The sequence below is a fragment of the Podarcis bocagei genome (assembly GCF_964188305.1).
Source record: "Podarcis bocagei genome assembly, chromosome: 14".
In the NCBI taxonomy this organism is placed as follows: Eukaryota; Metazoa; Chordata; class Lepidosauria; order Squamata; family Lacertidae; genus Podarcis; species Podarcis bocagei.
In genome coordinates this window covers 17293666-17317392 of record NC_138139.1, presented here as the reverse complement: position 1 = coordinate 17317392, position 23727 = coordinate 17293666, and the positions used below count along the sequence as shown (strand labels likewise).

General features: G+C 47.4%; 1 protein-coding gene across 2 annotated transcripts in view; it reads right to left on the bottom strand.

Moving 5' to 3' along the window:
- Positions 1-23727, bottom strand: part of ADAMTSL3 (ADAMTS like 3) — a 278004-nt gene that overhangs the window by 100512 nt on the left and 153765 nt on the right. For both annotated transcript variants that reach the window (XM_081171011.1, XM_081171012.1), the window contains exon 7: positions 12533-12607. In XM_081171011.1, the coding sequence (XP_081027137.1) occupies positions 12533-12607 (75 nt within the window). The remainder of the gene's footprint in view (positions 1-12532; positions 12608-23727) is intronic.

The window sequence follows — 23727 nt, the reverse complement described above, 5'->3', positions numbered from 1 at the left end:
AGAACACTTGAAAGGCAAAACTAAACCCCAAAACATTGACGTTCTAACAAAAAGTAGATTGGGAGAAGTAGTGACATGGGATACAGTTGTAAAAAGGCAGGTAGCCGGGCGCAATATATTTAGGCGATAACTACAGCTGTCGGGTGACAGGGGATTAACCAGGATTGCTGTTTAATCTAATTCTCTGGAAAGGGAACAAATTGCCACACCACATATATTCTGAAGGAGCTAAAATGTATTTTCATACATTAGAAATAAAACAGGTTTAGCACTGGTTCACGGCCAGCAGATAAGGAGAAAATTGATTGTCTTGAACGGCCTTACAACTAAAAAAGACATTAAGTCGAGTCAAGCCTGTCATCCACACTCACAGAATAATGAGCTTCGCTTCACTTGCAGACCTCTCTCCCTTTTCCTGGTCAAATATATTATTGCCACTGAGCGTGAGCAACAAACTGCTTAGACAGGGGGAAGGCTTTAGATCTCAGAGCTAAGTGGTTTTGAGGTATTATTTCAGATCACTGTAACTCACACAGTGGACAAAATATGACCGAAGTTTGTTTGCTTTCATTTTTTAAGTTCTTAGAATTGATGTATGTGCACAGCTATCACAGTGTTTAATATTTTGCACATACACTGTACAAATTCCTTACATTTGCCCATGAAAGATGAGGTACAATTCAAAGTGTTGGTTTTTTGTTTGGTTTTGGTTTTGGTAGGATCACCTAATTCCACTTCAGCATGTTTTAAAGACTTGTGGAACTGTTATCCCAACTGGCACCCATAATATGCTCCTTTTGGCCCTGTAAAATGGTTTCTGAAAAAGCTTGCTACTGCTGCTACAATATAGTGGGTTGCATATGATGTTAGTTAGGCCACACTTTCTACATCCCTCTCTATTCAAGTATTGCCCATTTACTCCTACTGTCTGCTTCCTGTCTAGAGACACTCGAACTCAGGACACAAGGGAGAAAGGTGCTAAGAGGAAGGCACGCTTGGCAAATCCACACCGTGATGAACTCCCGCCCGGAAACCAATGTCCCCACTGTGGAAGGACGTGTAGATCCTCACTGTTAAAACCATGTTTATGGAAGACAATCTTACTCGGTTTACGAGTGATTGCCAAAGAAAGAAGAAGAAGCTTCCTGTTCCTTAACTGATCCACAGCAACTCATTGCATCGTGAGTGTCGGAGAAGGCCTCTCCCTCCTCAGGCTCACTCCATCCGGCCTAGGGGGCGGGGCCCAGGCTCACCTTCGCCACAGCTTTAAGAGGCCTCGTTGGGGCCTGGGACATCGCTGCTGCTGCATCGTGGGTGCTGGAGAGGGCCTCTCCCTCCTCAGGCTAATCCCATCCGGCCTAGGGGGCGGGGCCCAGGCTCACCTTCGCCACAGCTTTAAGAGGCCTCGTTGGGGCCTGGGACATCGCTGCTGCTGCATCGTGAGTGTCGGAGAAGGCCTCTCCCTCCTCAGGCTCACTCCATCCGGCCTAGGGGGCGGGGCCCAGGCTCACCTTCGCCACAGCTTTAAGAGGCCTCGTTGGGGCCTGGGACATCGCTGCTGCTGCATCGTGGGTGCTGGAGAGGGCCTCTCCCTCCTCAGGCTAATCCCATCCGGCCTAGGGGGCGGGGCCCAGGCTCACCTTCGCCACAGCTTTAAGAGGCCTCGTTGGGGCCTGGGACATCGCTGCTGCTGCATCGTGAGTGTCGGAGAAGGCCTCTCCCTCCTCAGGCTCACTCCATCCGGCCTAGGGGGCGGGGCCCAGGCTCACCTTCGCCACAGCTTTAAGAGGCCTCGTTGGGGCCTGGGACATCGCTGCTGCTGCATCGTGGGTGCTGGAGAGGGCCTCTCCCTCCTCAGGCTAATCCCATCCGGCCTAGGGGGCGGGGCCCAGGCTCACCTTCGCCACAGCTTTAAGAGGCCTCGTTGGGGCCTGGGACATCGCTGCTGCTGCATCGTGAGTGTCGGAGAAGGCCTCTCCCTCCTCAGGCTCACTCCATCCGGCCTAGGGGGCGGGGCCCAGGCTCACCTTCGCCACAGCTTTAAGAGGCCTCGTTGGGGCCTGGGACATCGCTGCTGCTGCATCGTGGGTGCTGGAGAGGGCCTCTCCCTCCTCAGGCTAATCCCATCCGGCCTAGGGGGCGGGGCCCAGGCTCACCTTCGCCACAGCTTTAGGAGCCTCGTTGGGGCCTGGGACATCGCTGCTGCTGCATCGTGGGTGCTGGAGAGGGCCTCTCCCTCCTCAGGCTCATTCCATCTGGCCTAGGGGGCGGGGCCCAGGCTCACCCCCGTAATAGCTTTAAGGACACTGGTGCTGCTGCAGCATATGTTAAACATGTTTATATATATTTTAAGGTGTTTTAAAGGTGTTTTTATTGTTTATTTTGTTGTACCACCGTGAACGGTGGTTTTTATCCATGTATTTTGTTTTGTTCTGTTTTGTTTTGTTTTGGGGTCGGACATTGAGTGGGGTGGGGATTGGTTTTGTTTGGGCATAATTGTTTTTGGTTGTTTTGTTTTCTATTTTATAAATGGAGGCTTGTATGAGGCTTGGGATTGCTACCGTGGAGGGGCGAGGGAGGTATGGCGGTGGGGGCAGATATTATAGGCGAAGGGGATCGAGATACGGATATGCTCGTACCCCTTCCAATCTGCGCCCCATCCCGAGGGACGAGGGTAGGGTGAGCAAGGATTACTCACCTCCTTCACTGGTGTTGTGCAATGCCAGGTCTATAGGCAACAAAACCGCTACCCTGCGAGATTTCTTTACCTCGCAGGGGGTCGACCTGGCTTGTGTGACGGAGACCTGGGTGCGTGAAGGGGTAACTGTTACCTTACGAGAGATGGCGCCCCCGGGTTTCTCCGTCCTCCACCAGTCACGGACTGTGGGCCGGGGGGGAGGGGTGGCAGTATTAATCCGGGAAGATTGTTCTTTCAGGGCTCTACCATCGCCATCGATCCCCGGCATTGAATGTGTTGGCCTAGTGTGGGGCTCCGAGGAGAGCTTGGCTGTCTGGCTGGTGTACCGGCCACCTAGCGCACCAGCAGCCACCCTGTCAGGCCTGCTGGAGGCGGTGGCCGGCTGGGCCTTGGAGTTCCCTAACCTATTGGTATTGGGAGACTTCAACTTCCACGCTGATGCCACTCCCTCCTCACAGGCTCTGGACCTGGTGTCTTCCATGGCGACACTAGGGCTCTCCCAGTTTGTTTCGGGCCCCACACATCAAGCAGGCCACACGCTGGATTTGATCTTTGGCGCCGGTATAGATGTGATCATGTCTCCTTCGATGAAGGTGCCATGGTCTGATCACTACGCTCTGAAAGCCAGGATTGACTTTCCACCCCCACCCTGCTTAGGTGGCGAGCCGATTTGGGCTCGCCCGCAGAGGCTGATGGACCCTGATAGATTCCGTCAAGCCTTGCGGGACCTTGCTCCCCCTGGCGACTCATTGACTGAGCTTGTTGAGGGCTGGAATACCCAGCTCCTGGCAGCCATCGATGAGATCGCACCTAAGCGCCCTCTGCGACCCCGCAGAAACCGGGCTCCCTGGTTTACCGAGGAGCTTCGGAAAATGAAGCGGGACCTCAGACGGCTAGAGCGAGTATGGCGGGGTGCCCGTGACGGAGCCTCAAGAACATCTTATAGGGTTTTTATGAAAACCTATGAGATGGCAGTGAAGGCCGCTAAGAAGTCTTACTTCTCGGCCTCCATTGCATCCGCTAGCTCTCGCCCGGCGCAATTATTTAGTATAATTCGGTCTTTAACGTCCCTTGAAGGACAGCCAAATTTAAATAACAATCTGACACACAGCTGTGAGGCATTTGCGAGCTTTTTTGCGGAGAAGGTCCTGTTGCTCCGCCATGACCTCCCTGCCAATTTGGATACAATAAAGGAACTGGAGGCCCCTCGACTGTCCTCGGGTCCAGTATTGGACCACTTTGACCGGATATCTCCAGCCGATGTGGACAGATTCCTCCAAGCTGGAAAGCCCACCACCTGTCCTCTTGACCCGTGCCCGTCATGGCTGATTAGAGCGTGTCCAGACGAGGTGCGGGCCCCCCTGGGGGATATCATCAATTTGTCCCTTGGCACCGGGATATTCCCAGGGGAACTGAAGGAGGCGGTGGTGCGTCCGCTCTTAAAGAAAACATCGTTAGATCCCTTAGATCTATCCAATTACCGCCCGGTCTCGAATCTTCCATTCCTGGGTAAGGTGATTGAGAGAGCGGTTGCTGAACAGCTTGGTAGGTTTCTGGATGAAACATCTGCTTTGGATCCATTCCAGTCTGGCTTCCGTGCTGGTCATGGGACCGAGACGGCTCTGGTCGCCCTAACAGATGATCTCCGCAGGCAGCTGGATCGAGGCGGGTCGGGGCTGCTGATTCTTCTAGATCTGTCAGCAGCCTTTGACATGGTCGATCATGAACTCCTGGACCACCGCCTTGCCGACGTGGGGATCCAGGGCACAGTCCTTCAATGGCTGCGCTCGTTTCTCTCTGATCGGGGACAGAGGGTGGCGCTTGGGGGGGAATTGTCATCGCGTCACTCCTTGGTGTGTGGAGTGCCTCAGGGTGCGATTCTCTCCCCGATGCTTTTTAACATCTTTATGCGCCCCCTCGCCCAGCTTGTCCGGAGTTTTGGGCTGGGTTGCCATCAGTATGCTGATGACACCCAACTCTATCTCTTGATGGATGGCCATCCTAACTCGGCCCCAGACACACTGACCAGATGTCTGGAAGCTGTGGCTGGATGGTTACGTGGGAGCCGGTTGAAGTTAAATCCTTCGAAGACAGAGGTCCTCTGGCTGGGGCGGGACGATATGGGATCGAGGGGGCAACTCCCATCTCTTGCGGGGGTGCAATTAGTGCCAGCACCGTCTGTTAAGAGTTTGGGTGTAATCTTCGATACCTCCCTCTCTATGGAGGCGCAGATTACAGCTATAACAAAGGCGGCATTTTTCCATCTCCGCCAAGCTAAGCAGTTGGCCCCTTATCTCTCTCGCCCTGACCTAGCCACTGTGATCCATGCGACGGTCACCTCCAGACTGGATTATTGTAACTCGCTCTACGTGGGGCTGCCCTTGAGACTGACCCAGAAACTCCAGCGGGTGCAGAATGCCGCAGCGAGACTCCTTACGGGGTCTTCGCTGCGGGATCACATTCATCCGGTGCTATACCAGCTGCACTGGCTCCCGGTGGAGTACAGGATCAGGTTTAAGGTGCTGGTTTTAACCTTTAAAGCCCTATACGGCCTAGGACCCTCGTACCTACGGGACCGCCTCTCCTGGTATGCCCCACAGAGAAACCTACGGTCTACAAATAATAACACCCTCAAGGTCCCAGGCCTCAGAGAGGTTAGGCTGGCCTCAACTAGAGCCAGGGCCTTCTCGGCTGCAGCTCCAACCTGGTGGAATGCTCTGTCACAAGAGACCAGGGCCCTGCGGGACTTGACATCTTTCCGCAGGGCCTGCAAGACAGAGTTGTTCCGCCAGGCCTTTAGTCAGGGCGCAGCCTGACCCCCTCCTCTGGCAACCTGCACAGAATTTTGTTTAATCGGTTGCCACCAATGTGATTTTAACTAATTTTTATAATGAAATATTTTTAGAATGTGTTATTATTTGATTGTTTATTTGATTGTTGTTAGCCGCCCTGAGCCCGGCTCAGCTGGGGAGGGCGGGATATAAATAAAATTTATTATTATTATTATTATTATTATTGTGGCCAGTGAGTGTCCTTTATAATTTGTGAAATCATGCAGGTCCATTGATATGCCTCCTAAAATATTCACGAATGGCCTAAGGCATGAACAATCTTGAGGAGAAACATTCCCCAACTCTGTTAAAAGCAAGGATATAATGCAACAGCTGAGCGAGAAACAACAATATCTTTCTCTGGATAAAGGAATTTTGGTCCAAATTTATCCTTGGTCTAATTCCAATGAAAGCAATAGGGCTGGAAGAGGCATATAATTGGTCCACTGTGTCTAGACAGAAGTGTACCCAAACCCATTTGTTAAAAAAGAGAGGAAATAATCTGTCAGATTTCCTTAAAAACAACTTGACTCATTTAAGTAGGCTCTGGAGCACTCATAATCCTTAGGAGATAAAAACACTTGATGTTCTATAAATAACGCTAGCAATAGCCACATTTATATGTCATAGTAATTGTTACCACAACCCTGTAATGTAGGCTGGTATGGTGGCATCCACATTGCAGGTGGGGGCTGAGGCCAAGTGATGGAAGTTCATATAAGACCACCTAGTACATTCTAGTACATGCTGAGGTGAGTTTAAAACAGAGAGCTCCCAACTCATGCTCTTAACTGCTACACTATGGCTCAGTCCAGATTATTACTTAAACCATAGCCTCTCTCCCCTTGAGGTGTGTGAACTGTGGACTGCTGTAACCAAAGTTAATTAATAAATCTGTGTCAGAAACCATTGGCCCAACGCCACATCCTTTTACCTTATAAACCCACACTTAGGCCATTGCCAAGAAAGTTGTCCGGCTATTCCAGCCATTGGATTCTTGTTGGATCTAGGAATTAGAAGGGACTCAGGCATACAGCCTATCCCCACCAAAAAACCATATCTATGAATATATGAAGACTTTTAGAGCATCTAAACACTGAACAAGCCTTATGGTTCAATGGACAAGCAGGTATGTAGAGAATCACAACCCATTTGCTGGAACAACATCACTCAACGCCAGTGATGGATTAGACCCAATGCCTTAAGCAGTTCTCTACTAACAGTTATGCAAAGGCAGCCTGGATTTCAGCAGGGAAGCTTAAACCCAGCTGCTCATTTTTTCCAAGTAATTCCATCACACAGAGAGATGAAGATTTGCTCCACAGGCTACCTGTAAGCTCGGCTCCCGTATATTCTCACCTGCTTTAAGCCATTGCCTGTCAATAGCAGCTTCCCTATGGAATGAACACAAAACACTCCGCATGCGTAATATATTTTTTTATAGCTATTTCTTCAAAGGGCAAGGTAATATTTTGCAAACTTAACTGGCAGCCATCTGGAAATATAACAGCAAGCGGCTTTCCAGGCATATTCAGCAAGTGATGGCCTGAACAGTCTATTTAATTCTGAGTGCAGGTTTACCCAAAAAAGGCAGAAAAGTCGGCATATGGATGAAGTTACAACCTAAGTGGAACAAGGCTTTGTTGCTGCGGGTGAGCATTTTTCTTAGTATCACCCCAACTAACTTTAACTGAAGGGCGAGTATTACCAGCTTCATGGGAGAATAAGGTCTTCAGCAGCCTTACGGCACTCATAATTTGGTCCCTATGGGATGGCCAAAGGAGCAATATTAAATACAAGTGCTTTTGGCCTATGCAGCAGAAGCTTTGGGTCCACCAGCCATGTGTCTTTATCAGATATAAGCCTAAACCGATTGCCAGCTGAGCAAATTTCAGTGCAGGAACCCTTAACAACAGTAGCTGTTTGTATAGTTGGTGTCAGGTCTGGGCTTGGTTTCTGGCAAACTGCAGCGGGGTCCGAGTCTATCAAACGTAGGTGGTGATCAGCTGAACAAGAAGCAGGAGACATTATCATGGTTGGGCTGGAGATCGGATACCAAGGTCATCACAGAAAAACTGGGGGTAGCAGATCAGGCAGGGAAGCTAAGGCAAGAGCAGGACTAGACCAGAGAGGAAGGAAGAGTCTGTTGTCACCCAGGGGCAGTGAGCTGGCCACACTAAGGAATTGAGCGTTGAGTGGAGAGATTTTATTAGGCCAGGTGTGTCTTCACTGGCTGGGAAAACCAGCTGACCATCTGCAGGCTGCCAGGCCAGCTGATGGAGTGCAGATCAGTACTTGTCACAGCCACTTCCCAGCCAAGGTATGCACACAACACATAGTATACAGTGGTACCTCTGGTTGCGAACGGGATCCATTCCGGAGCCCTGTTCGCAACATGAGCAGAATGCAACCTGCGTCTGCGCGTGCATGGATCACCGCTTCTGTGCATGATGTCATTTTGAGTGTCTGCGCATGCGCGAGCAGAGAAACCCGGAAGTAACCCTTTCCGGTACTTCTGGGTCGCCGCGGGACGCAACCTGAAAACGCTCAACGCAAACGCAACACGAGGTATGACTGTGTAAGAGGTATAGGTTGGTTGCTCGAGAGCAATCAGGCAATATGCTTCAATAGACTGTTTTAAAGAATTCTTATCGGTGATAAAAACTTTTGGAATGCAGAGCGCCTCTATTCCGTGTCTTGCTCATTCACTGGCAGAATCTGAGAGTGGACGGTCCTTAAACCTTCCCCAGCAGAGTAGTTTCTTGACGCCCAGTCTGCGCCTCCCCTCTGTGCGCGGAAGCCTACTGCGCAAGGAAGGCGTGGGTAACGGAGGACCTCTCTCCTCCCTGCTTTGCTCAGGCAAGGTGTTCTGGCACCACCTCGCCTCCTCTGAGCCCTGCATCTCCTCTTCACTAGAGGCGTGGCTACTCTTCTCCGCTGAGGAGGTGCTGCTTCCCACGATCTTTGGGGGCTCTCTGTAATCCATCCGGCTTTTCCCCTCTCGCCCCTGAGACGATGGCAGTTCCCTGACAGACTGTAATTAGCTCTTTATTATCAAAAGCAAACACTTACAAAGCCTTCTATGACTCTGAATATCCACGCTCTATGGAGCAGTTGCAGCAACAGGGAGCCATGCCCCTCCACCACCAGCGCGTAAGCAGGCCAAGACTATCCCTGTGTGGAAGCTGCCTCTCCTCTTCCCACTTCACTCCTCTCCTGCTTCTGGGAGACACTGGCACAGGAGAGGGTGGGGAAGCATCCAGCCCTTCATTGGCCAGACCTGCCTCTTCCTCTTCCTCCTCTTCCTCCTGTGCTCCACCATCCAGCTCTGAAGCTTCCCCTGTCTCTGGCTCTTGCCTCCTGGCTGGTACCAGTCCCCATGAAACACTGCCCCCCTCTCCTGAGTCAGACTCCAGGCTCCCTTTCCCCAAAGCACACTCATCAATGTCCTGCCAGTCCCTGCCACTACTGTCTTGAAAGTTCTTACTGAGTCCACTAAAAGGTAAAAAGGTAAAAGACCCCTGGACGGTTAAGCCCAGTCAAAGGGGGCTATGGGGTTGCGGCACTCATCTCACTTTCAGGCTGAGGTAGCCGGCGTTTGTCCACAGACAGCTTTCTGGGTCATGTGGCCAGCATGACTAAATTGCTTCTGGCGCAACGTGATACCGTGACAGAAGCTAGAGCGCATGTAAACACCGTTTATCTTCCTACCGCAGTGGAACCTATTTATCTACTGGTGCGCTTTCAAACTGCTAGGTTGGCAGGAGCTGGGACAGAGCAACAGGAGCTCACCCCATCGCAGGGATTCAAACTGCCGGCCTTCCGATCAACAAGCCCAAGAGGCTCAGCGGTTTAGACCATAGCGCCAGCCACAGCTGTGAGACCTGAGTAGTGATGCTGTAAGTTGTAAGAGACTAGCTGTTCAACTAGCTGGTCTCTCTCTCTCTCTCTCTCTCTCTCTCTCTCTCTCTCTCTCTCCGTGTGTGTGTGTGTGTGTGAGAGAGAGAGAGAGAGAGAGAGAGAGAGAGAGAGAGAAACTTTACACACAGTGACTATGCTCCAATGGATTCACTCTGTTCTGCAAAGGGTTTGGAGATGTACTGACACTCAAATCAATAAAGTTCTTTGTCATTTGCCCCTATACAGCAAGAAGATTGCCTGCTCCTGGTTGGAAGCTAAAATATATTTAACCCACAAGTTGAAACACGATCCATCAAAATTCCAAATTGTGATGTACAGAACCTAAGGTCAAGGAGTGAGGGGTTATCAAGATCCTATCTCACACCCTTAGTAAGCATCTTTAAAAGCCAGCGTTTGCAGTTTAAAAGAAAACGGATTTAAGGAAATTAGAATTTTTGATTATAAAAAAGGGAGAGTCATATAAGCCCCCCCCCCAATAATTCATTGTGGTTGGGCTATATAGATTCATCTTGAAATCCTGGCTCTATGTAACTGCATCTCTGTAACTTTTATACTGAAAATGCAATGTGTGTGAGTCTGCCAATGTCTGCATGGCTATATGTTAGTTTGTGCATGTGTTCATGACAAACCAATAAACGTTATTTATAAGAAGGAATAAATGTGAGTGTGAGCAGCTCAGCTATATAAAATCTAAGGGGGCTTCTCCGGCAAAGTGATTATTTCCATTTGGACACAAAAAGAATAGGTAGAGCATATGTGTCTCTGATTTAAGTATAAAATGGTGCAGACCTGTCATGTCGTGTTTGGACGTCAGTGGATTTGAGAGTAGCTTCTCCTGCCAGAAAACCTACCTGCTGGAATTCATGAACTTTTTCCACCACCACCATTGTGTGCATAATTCCCAGATAGGGAACACGAGTCTCGGTTAAACGCACACCTATTTTAATCCCCTCAAACTGTAAGCCACATGTTTTCCTGTTAATATCCATAAAGAATAAAAACAGAATTCACATGTATGGCTAAATGTTTAAAATGCAAGGTTCTATCATTTAAAAAGTCAGGAATTTAGCATCTTTCGCTTCCCTTCCAGCTAGACTCGGTTGTAAGTTCATGAACTTGGTTATCTAGCATTAGCCACTTGTAAAAATATTAGCTTCTGGTTTTGTTGTTTCTACAGCAGGGGGATTATTTTCAGAGGACTCTGGCTTATTTTGGATTCTGAAGCTCTTAGCAAAACAGCTTCTGGAAAGCCTATAATATATTCCAACACCCTTCCCCCTTCACTTCAACTCCCTTCCTCCCAAAATAAACCATTTCAAATGCCAATAAGGGAAAGTGACAATAATAAGTGTGGCCTTATCTGATTTATTTGGGGAAGCCAAGCATTTAAAGGACAACAAGATGAAAACAACAAAGCTCTCTGCAACCCAGACAGCTTCCTTCTCCGCATTTGTAAACAAAGACCCGTCCTAACAGTTGAGCATCTCAAAACAACTAGAACTTGTGAACATCCAACAAAGTGGAATGTTGGAAGATTTTGGACAGATAAACAAAGCACTTGTTTACATGAAGCATAGTTGTCTGTTTATTATGCACTTGGACGCCTCTTAAAATATCGCAACCAAACTTTGCACGATGGTTCCTTAAATCAAAGAGCATGTTTTAGTTTACATTTGGATAAAACAATTTTTGATTTTTTTTAAAAGAATTCCTGAGCAGTGCCAGGTATGACACTGCTACTCAATAATAAATTTACATTCATAAGACACATAGGAAATATATCACAAATCAGTAGGCCAGATTAACACATCAAAACAGCTGGATCATTCTGGGAAAGCCTGGGTGAACTGACAAGTTTTAAGCAGACACGTAAATGCCAGTATTGTAGATGCTTATCAGATGTTCATTGGGCATGTGTTCCAGAGGGCAAATGCCACTGGAGTCCTACTGGATGTTTGATGAACCCTGGGAGCATCCAACACTACTAAAGGTATTTCCCTCAAGAACCCAAGAGTAAAGATTCCAAGAGTCTGGGCAGGGGAATACAAGATAAGGAATTCTCAGAGGTAACCTGGTTCCAAAGTGTTCAGGGAATTACACGCTAACAGCAACATCTTAAACTTGGCCTAGTAGCTTGCTGGAGGGGGAAGATCTGAAGTAGAGAGTCTCTTCAGCAGGTTTCAGCCTCCTCTTTCAATTTTGATCTCTTTCAATCTCTAATTTTTCCAACCTTAAATTCAGTTCTTCATATTTCTGTGTCAGTTGGCAAGTTGTTTTTAAGCCCCCCCCCCCCCAATGCCTTGTGAAAAATTACCAGTAATTTAGTGTACTTTCTTCTTCTTTTTAATATACTCATTTGTGTATGCACTTTTTGCCCGATTTTGGCAAGCAATTTTGCCTACTACGACACTTTTTATATGTTAACTTTCACTAATATCTCTGCAGTTTTGTACAAATTCTTTCAGTGGTGAAACACACCACCCCAAAATTCAGACAAGTGTGATTTTTTTAAGGACGGCTATGTTTTGGCTCTCACGCTGTTTCAGAAAGTGCAAATTAAGCAGATTCACATTCACGTCCTACCAGATTTCTACCCCGTTCCTACATGCACCAGAGTTTTTGATTATGATAGCTTATAGTTCGTAACTGGGGAGGGAGCCTATACAGGTGGAACAGGCTCAGACCTTCCCCCACAATGTATGGAGCAGGTATGGAACACCTTCAGCCCACCAGAAGTTGCTGAACTATGGGTCCCATCATCCATGGCCATTAGCTATGCTTGCTTAATGTGATGGGACTTCAGAAACATCTGGGAGGACAGAGGTTCCTCACCCCTACAGGGTGGTGGTCCTAAGTGATGTGGATGCAATGGAGGGGACACAGCCACCAAGCACAGCCCCACTCTCTCCATCATGTGATGGTAATTGCATGAGGAGCTGGGCACACCCATAGGACTTCAGGATCAGGCTTAGGCAGGAGAAGTAAGGTATTTCAACTATAGCTCCAATAACCCCCCAAACACCCAAATGGAATACTTTTGTCCAACTTCCTCTCTGTTAGTAATGTGTAAAAAGGTTCATACCAAGGTGTGCCGGTCCTTTCACAGTAATTCTTGCACTGTGGCTCCCATGTGGCACAGCAATCACGGTTTCCTCCCCTAGGAAATTTAAAGGAACAGTTTCAGAAATTAAATCTTGCAAGGGAAACATAACTTCTCATAACAAACCTGATATTCAAAAGAGGAAGAGGGGGAAGGAGAAGTTCACAAAGCATGCCTCAAAAATAAGTTACTTAAAACAACAGGAACATATGCACATTGTTATTAAGCACATTGTTCCAGGTTCTGCTCTCTGAAACACACTGTTATTAAGGCACATGTGGACTTGTAAAATGTTGGGAAAGATTGAGGGCACAAGGAGAAGGGGACGACAGAGGATGAGATGGTTGGACAGTGTTCTCGAAGCTACCAGCATGAGTTTGACCAAACTGCGGGAGGCAGTGGAGGACAGGAGTGCCTGGCGTGCTCTGGTCCAGGGGGTCATGACGAGTCGGACACAACTAAACGACTAAACAACAACAACCAACTTGTAAATCTGTCCAGCTACTGGACAATTATTTTCTGTTAATTAATGAAGTACACCAGTCTTTCCATTTGCATCTAACTGTTCTGGTTTTATTTCCTCATAGCTGGAAAGGGTTTAAAAACAGTGGTGCCATGCAAGATTTTCTTTGCAAAAGAACTTCACGGCTGTTTAGCTGGATTTTGCGCACCCCTCATTTCCTGCACAGATCGTGGCTTTAACAAACAGTAAGATTTGCAGGAAACAACTGAACTACCCGGCACTAAATCCAAAGCCTTTACAGACTAGAGAACTGCAAATGAGAATCTCCCTCTAAATACCTGCAATTTGTTACAGAAGATCATTACTTCCATTTAAAAATGGGCTTTAAACAAAACTGATGATGGTGTTTCCTGCTTGGCTGGGGATTGGACTCGATGGCCCTTGTGGTCTCTTCCAACTCTATGATTCTATGACACTTAGCAAGCTAACCCTCTTTTCTAAATGTTAATACAGCAACATTACTTAGGATTTTTATACAGTACTGCTTGTTCAAGCATGCTTAAGTTTATATAAATGATCTTAGTACTGCTTACAATGCTCCAGCATTTGGTTAAATGCTTACAGTGGGCCAGCATTTATTATCTCTATGTTGCAGATGGACAACTCCAGTCAAACTCAGCTTGTCTCAAGTGACTCCATACCGCTTTCCCCATGTCCCGCAAATGCATGGAAGTGGAAGGATAATTGGGGCTATTATTGCTGTCTCCACTCCCAAAGCCTTTTTTTCACGTTACAAGGAAGGATCGTGTGCTTCACGCCTCCTTTCTGGTGCAGGCAAGGAGCTGTATTAGGGATGAACTGTGGTTTAGTGTCGTGTCTGAACCTTAAACTGTGGTGAATTTTAACTGCAGCTTGCAGAAACAAGCCAGCTTCACAACCCATGGTTTGAATTTTGGCTTCTTTCAACAAACCTTTCACAAGTTTGTCATTGCCTTCGGGCGTAGACCTGAGATGGCAGACTCTGGAGGCATTGAAAGAGGAAGAAGGAGGGGAGGCTGAGCAAAGCCTGTTTGAGGAAGTCCTTCCTGGGCAGGAGATAATGCTGGAACAAGAGTCCCAGATGCTTCTTCTCTCCTTGTGGATGAAGGAATTTTGTTGGACCCTGGGAAGAGCTCAGAGCCTAAGCCTGGGGTGGCTGAACAGGATTCAGAGGAGATGGGGTCTGGCGTTGTGTCCAAGGGCCAGGCAACACCTCTGCCATTGGGAACAGATGCACACACACACCAGTGCAGTGCATCAGGCTAGACATTCTTACAAGGCTAATTCTCGCAATTGAGGCTATAAAGGTTGCTGGGTGGCTGTTCAATCTGCTAGGATAACTTTGCCACACTTGCACAGTTTTGATCTTGGACTTTGGAATTCTGGTCTTGCTCCTAGCTCAGTTAACCTCTCCATCCCACTTGAAGAAGCTCTAGGACTGAGTTAGCTTTCACCTATTGCTGTACTTGCTTTGTAATAAAGGTATTTCTCATAAACTCAAGTAAGGGCCTCTGCTGTAGTGACTGGGGCAGGAGCCAGGACAAAATCATAGTTAAAATTAATCAGAAATTAGTATGTTTGGATTAGGACATCTGAACAAGCTTCCACATGGATGTTAACACTTCTGAACTCCTTCTTAAGGACACACCAAGGAGCAGGAGAAGTGAAGAAACATACAATCACAAGGTTCACTTTAGCTTATCTGTGTAGCAACAAACCATGGTTAAGCATGACAGTGGTACCTCGGGTACAGAACTTAATTCATTCCGGAGGTCCGTTCTTAACCTGAAACTGTTCTTAACCTGAAGCACCACTTTAGCTAATGGAGCCTCCTGCTGCTGCCGCACTGCTGCCGTGTGATTTCTGTTCTCATCCTGAAGCAAAGTTCTTAACTCGAGGTACTATTTCTGGGTTAGTGGAGTCTGTAACCTGAAGTGTCAGTAACCTGAAGCGCCTGTAATCCGAGGTACCACTGTACATTTGAATACAGCCAATGAGCTCTCAGGAGTTCAGTTCTTACGAAAGAGAAACAGGATTTATGGGTGTAACTCAAAACACCCTAGAGTCAGCTTTGTGTGCGCAATGAGACATTTTAACTTATCCTTCAAATAAATAATTATCTTACCGTAGGACATGCCATATTTTGAGTTTGAAAAAACATTTGCAATGTAGGCAGTGGTGTTGGGGGGAAAAGAGTTGGGGCTTCAGAAGGCTCATTGTGAAAACACATGCCCTAGCTAAAAAGGGCCTAAAGGAACCCTTTAAATTGTAGACTTTGTCATTATTCCATTTTAAAATGAGATCCATTAGATTTAATCCAATAAACCACATAAGTGAGAAATTAAGTGCTCATGTGCAGTTTATGTGATTCACTGGGATTTAAGCAAGCTTAAATTCTTGACCTGTGGTCCATGTTTTTAGATTCCAGAACCCATCACACCTTAACTCTCCAGACTGTATAGCCTCAAGCCAGGTCTGATTAAAGGCTGGAAGTCCTTAAGATTTGCCATAGAAGCCTAGAGGATCATGAATAATTTGGCACTGTAAGGATCTGATCTTTTAAACCCATTTTATCCTTGAGGGGGATCATAAACAAATCTCAAACGTGTATAAAAGTATTTCCCCTAACCTGCGCCAGTTCATAAACTCCTCCAATAAAGGGATCAATTCTTCCATTGTGTTGCAAAAACCACTCCCTCTTTTGTTTTATTTTTGTTTAATTTCAGTGGGAAATGGGGTCAATCAGACCTAGAGACGTGGGAGGAAAAATTATTCTCTAATGGAAAACTATCCACTATGATATTTTTCTACTGGTTTTCCCCCCTTCTAAGTATGCATAATTAAGAAACAACATATATGGATGGGTCAGATCAATAATGCCAAATATTTTTTTTCCCCTTATATGGAAAGCATATCTGGGACACAGTGTAAAAACAGGGTTTCCCAAACTTGGGTCTCCAGCTGTTTTTGGACTACAAATCCCACCATCCCTGACCACTGGTCCAGTTAGCTAGGCATAATAGGAGTTGTAGTCCAAGGACAGCTGGAGACCCAAGTTTGGGAAACCCTGGTGCAAAGGCTCGGAGGATCAGGCCATGATGCCCAGTTTTAGGTGGGGAAATATTTACAGATTAGCCATTTTACTATTACATTTGTGAGGGACAAGGGTGGCACTGTGGGTTAAACCACAGAGCCTAGGACTTGCCGATCACAAGGTCGGCGTTCGAATCCCCATGACGGGGTGAGCTCCCGTTGTTCAGTCCCTGCTCCTGCCCACCTAGCAGTTCGAAAGCACGTCAAAGTGCAAGTAGATAAATAGGTACCACTCGAGCGGGAAGGTAAACAGCGTTTCCTTGCGCTGCTCTGGTTTGCCAGAAGCGGTTTAGTCATGCTGGCCACATGCCTTGGAAGCTGTACACCGGCTCCCCCGGCCAATAAAGCGAGATGAGCGCCTCAACCCCAGAGTCGGCCACGACTGGACCTAATGGTCAGGGGTCCCTGAGAGACAAGTAGATAGCCCCTGGCAGGCTATTCTCACCACCTTACAGCAGGAGGTGACAATGTGGTCAGTAGAATGCTAATATCATCTTGACCAACCTTCTGTTAATGTAGAGCCCATGAACCAACTTTAGCCTGCCAAGACTGTTCCTTCCCCTCTAGCTCCACACCTGGCAACCTATGTGCTGTTGGTGTGCGGCAGGTACCAATGTGGCTTCAAGAAAACAGCTGGGAGCTGCTCGAATTTTACTAGCTAAGAAGTGGAAAACGCAAGAATTACCAACGGTGGAAGAATGGCAGATGAAGCTGATGGATTTTTCGGAGCTAGCCAACCTGACCAGAAGAGTCCGTGACCAGAAGGAGGAGGAGTACCAGGAAGAATGGACAAAATTTAATGACTATTTAGTTAAATATGTTGTTAAATTAATTGGAAAAAGCTTGCAATTACCAGCTAGGCTTAGGATTTAAATATGTAATGTGATGAATTAATATGTTTAATGCTGAATTGGTAAGAAAGAAAAATGTTAAGTGATTAAGTTAAGTATTTAAGAATTTTGATTTGGAAAACAGTTAAAATAATATGCATTGAAGTTCAACTAAGGGGATACGAGGAAGTCACTTAACAATGTTAATAATTAAGTTTTAATTAATTAATAATTAAGTTTTAATAAGGTTATGATTTATGTTTATTTGTTTGTGTGTTTATACGTTTGTGAAAATCAATTTAAAAAATTGGGGGGGGGAACAGCTGGGAGCTTAAAAGGAACTCCCAATGAATCATTTCTTTTCTGGAACAAGGTGCATTCCCCCCATCCATCAACTGATAGGCAATAGAAGCACGCCTTGCTCCAGGATCAGGAAGGAGTTTGCCTTGAACCACCCTGCTAGAATGGACTTCCCCCCTCCCTTTTTGCAGCTGTTTCAATACAAGCCCCTTTATGATCAGGTAGGTCCTTTGGTAAATCTATCTTGCATAGTTTCAGCAAAGTAATGCTTTAAACGCTTGGCAATTATTCAATACCCTTATGCCTATCTTTATCCCCATTCAACTGGTTAAGTATTTAAGCCCTAGGCTGGGCTGCAAACCACTGCTGCTGATCTGTGACCCAAAATACCACCATCCACAAATCAACCAATTCTTTCTGCCAGTAGTCACAGCTCTTCTAAATATAGACACAGCCTCTCTCTTTTTACGTTACCACAAAATAAACACCAGTTGCCTTCAAGAAACGGGTAATGCACACTGATTGCAAGAGCGATGTTGGGGTGGAGTTTTCAGACAACCAAAGCTACTGAAATAATAATAATAAAATGAAATTATGCTTGATGCAGAGGGGATGTATAGAAGTACAGGCACCCCCAAAATTGACATGTTTTCCCCCCATACTTATCATCCATTTTTGTACCCCTGCTTGACACGTTTGAAGTGCATCTAACTGACCACTGTTGAACAATGCTTGCTGGGCTACACAGAGATTTGGTTCGACTCAAACAGCTCTTCTGGGCTTCTTATGCTCCTCTTACGCTTTTTTTTGGGGGGGGGGGGGAGACATTAATAAGCACAATGGGAGCTCAACATGAACCACAATCTGCCACCAAGCCTGCAGCTTTAAAAAGGTCTCTAGTCATCAAGTGTACAATCCATACACTTACTGAAACAAAACCCCTTATATTCTTGCAAAGTGGTGCACAGGGGGCCGTTAAGCCACACAGTTCTATTAAATCAATAAGACTATGCTGCTATATATGCATAGCAAAGAAAGTACATTCTAAATTCCTGCAATATTTTTTCAAGGGAAGCAGATGCAACCAAGTCCTACATTTAATAATGTCCCGATATATGGGCATGGCTGCTCCTGCACACTGAGAGAGCAGTGGGGTTTGCGTGACACAAAAGGGGGAAACATTGCCCATTTTTTCCATCCTTCATCTGCTGCAAAGGAGGATTTGGGTTATAAAACACCCACCATTTATTGATTGGTTGCTTAAGGCGACTTTTAGCCTACCCTTCATCCCAATGGATTCAGTGAAGGGTACAAACCGAAATGCAAACGATCATATAACCCCTCGTAAACTCAGAACGATACATTAAATAAGCCATGGGTCACATTTCATATGCCCCATCTGCCTCGTGGGGATTGACCCTGTTACCAGGTTAGCAGCAAGTTACATCTACTGTCTGAATGGGAGGTGAAATAATGTGATACAATCTTCATGTAGTCATCATTGAAAGTAAAGGACTATGCGGCCTAGGATCCACATACCTACGGGACCGCCTCTCCTGGTATGCCCCGCGGAGGACCTTAAGGTCCACAAATAACAACCAAATAACCGCAAGGTGGTTAGATTGGTCTCAACTAGGGCCAGGGCCTTTTCAGTACTGGCCCCGACTTGGTGAAACGCTGTGTCACAAGAGACTAGGGCCTTGTGGGACTTGACATCTTTCTGCAGGGCCCGCAAGACAGAGCTGTTCCGCCTGGCCTTTGGTTTGGACTCAGTCTGACCCTTATGTTTCCCTCCCCTTATGGTTTTGATCTATGGGCTACTTTTAAAATGAGGCTGCATTTTAAATTGTATTTTAACCTGCTTTTTAAATTGGTTTGTTTCTCCCCCCCCCATTATGTTTTTATTGTAATTTTACTGGTGTTAGCCGCCCTGAGCCCGGCTCTGGCGGTTGGGTATAAATAAAAATTGTTGTTGTTGTTGTTATTAAAAATAAAACAAAACCACCATATGCCTAACCGTTTAGAAGCACTGTTGTTTCAGGAATTCATTCCTATGAGAGTGCGCGTCCACAATCAACACATTGGGTTACAGCTGCTGGAACAGCCATGCTAGGTGTGGTAATCTCATTACTGCATATCAGGTGGAGTTATAATTTACCCATGATTATTTATGTTCATCTGGAAATCTTTACAAGGCCACTGAATCATGAAAGATAAACCCACCAAAAGGCTATTAGTAACGCAATTAGAATAGGTTAAGAGTGCAGTGGGCAATCTTTTGGACTCAAGGGCCAAGTTCCTTTGTGGGGAAACAGCTAGCAAGTGGAGCCAAAGCGAGAAGAGGATACGAGAGATACCCTTTCTCTCTCGTCCCATCCTTCTCCTTCATCCATCTGTCAGGCTGCTGTCAGCGACTCCCACGGCCGGTTGCCCAGGAACGTACAAAGACAAGGAGATGATTCTTACCGTCCACTTTTTATTCAGTATTTACAGAGAGAGGCTATAGAACCCAGCCTCTTGGATAATGGAGTTGTCCCGAGTGAATCTCCACCCCCTTCCCCTTCTCTTCCACTTCCTCATTCACCAATCTCATCATCTCCTCTATAGGTGCTGGTAGGTGCCCTCTGTCTTTGAGCTCTTTGCTCTCCTACTTTCACGGCTGGGTCTGGAATGCTTTCTAAAGACACTGTGTCCATCAGCTGTCAACCCCTGTTGCTTCCTCTTCCTCCTCCTCCTCTCCCATTATTTCTCAACTCTGAGCTGTGATCACCCTCAACCCCCTGTTGTAATTCTAAACTGTCTTCCTCCTCCCTGGAAGGGTCAAGCTGAGGAGGCAGTCTCCACCATTCCTCTTCTGCCCAGGCCCTGACACCATCCATCTCCCATTCTCACACATAAACCCAAGGCATTTTCCAGCCAAAACTCTCTTGAACTCAGATGGGCGCCATTGCTATTATAAGAGAACAAGGGAGGCATTCTAAAAAATGCAGTGCTTTTTTTTTTTAATAAGAAAAATATCACTGCATAAACCTCCTAAGAACATACGAAGAACCTACCTGATCAGATCGTCCCATCTAGCCCAACATCCTGTTCTCAAAGCAGCAGCCCAGATGCCTGTGGGAAACTCTAAGGCAGGACCCATTCACAAGAGCACCAGAAACTGCTTCCAGAAACTGGTATTCAGAAGCACTACTGCCTCTGATTGTGGAGGTAGAATATAGCCATCATGCCTAGTAGTCACTGATAACCTTGAATCTGTCCAACGCTCAAGACTCTGAGGGCAGAACCAAACAAGATGGGGAGGTGTAATGGGATGATTAGCTGCTTGTGCGTAAAATCGTCCTCCCTCAGAGTTTGTGCGGCTCCACAAACCTCTGTGTGTGACAGAGCTCCTCAAACATGTCTGCTCTAGTCACTCGTAGAGTCTGACAGTGGCTGTCTGCGGAAGCGCTTCCAGCAAAGAAGCTCCTTAACGGAAACGCGTCTCCTGGACTCACGGCGTGACAGTTTCCGGCGAGGCGTGGGTCTCCCTATGGGAGCTTCAGATACCTCCCCACTGTTCTCGCTGGAAGCGTCTCTGAGCCCTCCCTCCTGCTCGCATTCCCTCAGAGATCCACTCCTCCCCCTGCTGGTTCCTGCTTCAGCTGTTGAGTCTCTTTCTTCCTCCCTGAGCCCCTCCACCACCTGTTGCTCCGATGGCAGTTCCCTGACATCCACCTCCCCTCCAGGGCCCCCCTCACCCCCTCCCATTTCCTCTCCTCTGGGAGGTGAAGGGTTAAAACCCCGAAAAGAATCTTCTTCATCTTCAGACGTCTCGAACAATTCCCTCCATCGATCGCCGTCCTGGCTCGCTGAATCCTCCTCCTCTTCGGAATCTGTGAACCCCTCCAACTCCTCTTCTTCGTCGGTGGTGGCAAAGTATTTCCTCCGGAACCTCGCTACAGGCTGAGGTTTACGTGGGAACCTCTGATGAAAAGTTTCTATTAAAACTTCGTCATTGACATCCTCTGCCCTAACCCAGGTGTTTTCCGACTCCGGTTCCCCTTCCCACATTACCAAATACTCTACTTGATCTCCCTTCCACCTGGAATCGAGGATCTCCGCTACATGGTAGCTGTGTTCCTTCTCCTCCATTGCTGGCCCCCTAGTGACCCTCCCTTCTCTGTCCCCTTTATACGGTGACAGCAACGACCTGTGGAAAACTGGGTGCAGCTTCATGTGGTTCGGTAACCGGAGTCTGAAAGCCACTGGGTTGACCTGCTGCGTGACTTCAAATGGGCCCAGCCTTTTGGGTCTTAACTTCTTACAACCCCCTTTGAATGGCAACCCTTGGGTTGACAGCCACACCTGGTCCCCCACCCTAATGCTTTCACCTTCCCTTCTGTTTTTGTCTGCCTGCCTCTTATATTCCTCCTTAGCCCTGTTTAAGTTGAGTTGGAGCTGGCGATGGATCGCTTCCATTTCTTCAACGAACTGTTCTGCAGCTGGAACGCTCCAGTTCTCCCCTTCCCCCCCTGGGAAGGCTCTGGGATGGCACCCGTGATTAGCCAAAAAGGGGCTCATCCCCGTGGACACGTTCTCTGCATTGTTGTAGGCAAATTCTGCCAACGCCAGCTTCTCCACCCAATCATTCTCTCTGTCATTCACATAACACCTCAAATATTGCTGGAGAACACCATTAGCTCTTTCCGCCTGCCCGTTGGTTTCTGGATGACGGGCCGTTGAGAAATTAACCTCTACATGCAGTAAGCTCATGAGCTTCCTCCAGAACCTGGAAGTAAATTGTTTCCCTCGGTCTGAAACCACCCTCAAGGGGGCGCCATGCAACCTAAACACATTTTCTACAAACAATTTAGCTGTTTCTTCTGCTGTGACCGCATGTGAGCAGGCTATAAAGTGGGCCATTTTAGTTAACAGGTCTACCACAACCATGATGGCTGTTTTCCCTCTAGACCTTGGCAGATCAGTCATGAAATCTATTGCCACTGCTTCCCATGGTCTTTCAGGTGTGGGTAGTGGTTCTAATAAACCTGCCGGTGCCCGCCTCTCCCCCTTGGCTCGTTGGCATTGGTCACACCCTCTCACATACTCCCGCACATCTTCCCTGACCTTGGGCCACCAAAATTCCCTGGTAACCAGCCACATGGTTTTGTGTTGCCCAAAATGCCCTGCTGTGGGGCTATCGTGCAGTTGCTTGAGTACCTTCTCCCTCAATTCCCCTTCAGGTATATATAACGCTCCCTTGTAGTACAATGCCCCGTTTCTCTCCTCAAAACCCCCGGGTTTGTCTCCCTCCCTCCTGAGACCCCTGAGTTTGTCCTGGGCGTATTCATCATGCACCGTTCCCTCTACCAATTCCCTTTGCCCCACCAATGCCGCCCCACACACCCAGCGGTCCTCTGGAATGACATGGGTCTCTTCGGGTGCTCCCTCCCCCTCCAAATATTCAGGTTTGCGTGAGAGAGCGTCCGCCCTAACGTTCTCTGGGCCTGGCACGTAACAAATCTCAAAGTTAAATTTGGAGAACTCCTGGGCCCATCTCAACTGCCGTTGGTTGAGCACTCGCGCAGTTCTCCAATACTCTAGATTCTTATGGTCCGTGCACACTTGCACCTTATGTTGTGCACCAATTAGCAGGTGCCTCCATTTCCGGAAAGCCTCATGAATAGCAAGAAGTTCCCGGTCGTACACCGTGTAGTTCCTCTCGGATTTGTTCAGCTTTCGCGAAAAGAAGGCACACGGTCGCCACTCTGACTCCTCCTTCCCCGGCTGCAGAAGAAGCACCGCCCCTATGGCTCTGTCAGATGCGTCTGTTTCGACCCTCAGCTTCTTTTGTAAATCCACATGCAGAAGTTGTTCTTCAGAGGCGAAGGCCCTTTTCAGTTCCTCAAACGCTCGCTCCGCCTCCGCCGTCCATACAAACTTCTTTTTACTGCTGAGACAGTCCGTAATGGGCGCCGTCAGGTGGGCGAAGTTTCGGATGAACTTACGATAAAAGTTTCCAAACCCTAGGAACCTCTGCACATCCTTCTTGGTTTTGGGTGTTTTCCATTCCAGCACTGCCTGAACCTTGCCGGGATCCATGGCCAATCCCTTGTCTGACAGGCGGTACCCCAGGAATTCCACCTCCTTGGTATGAAACTGACACTTCTCCAGTTTCACCCACAGCCTGTTGGCTTGCAGCCTGCTCAACACTTCTTTGACGTCTCTCACATGTTGCTCCTCATTCTCCGAATACACCAACACATCATCTAGGAAGGCCACGCAATTCTTGTAGAGCAAAGGACCCAGTACGTGGTTCATAAAAGATTGAAAGCACGCTGAGCCTGCTTGTAATCCAAAAGGCATAACGAGATATTCAAATGCCCCCAAAGGGGTAAACATGGTGGTTTTCCATTCATCCCCTTTCCTTATACGTATCAGGTTGTACGCCCCCCTTAGATCCAGCTTTG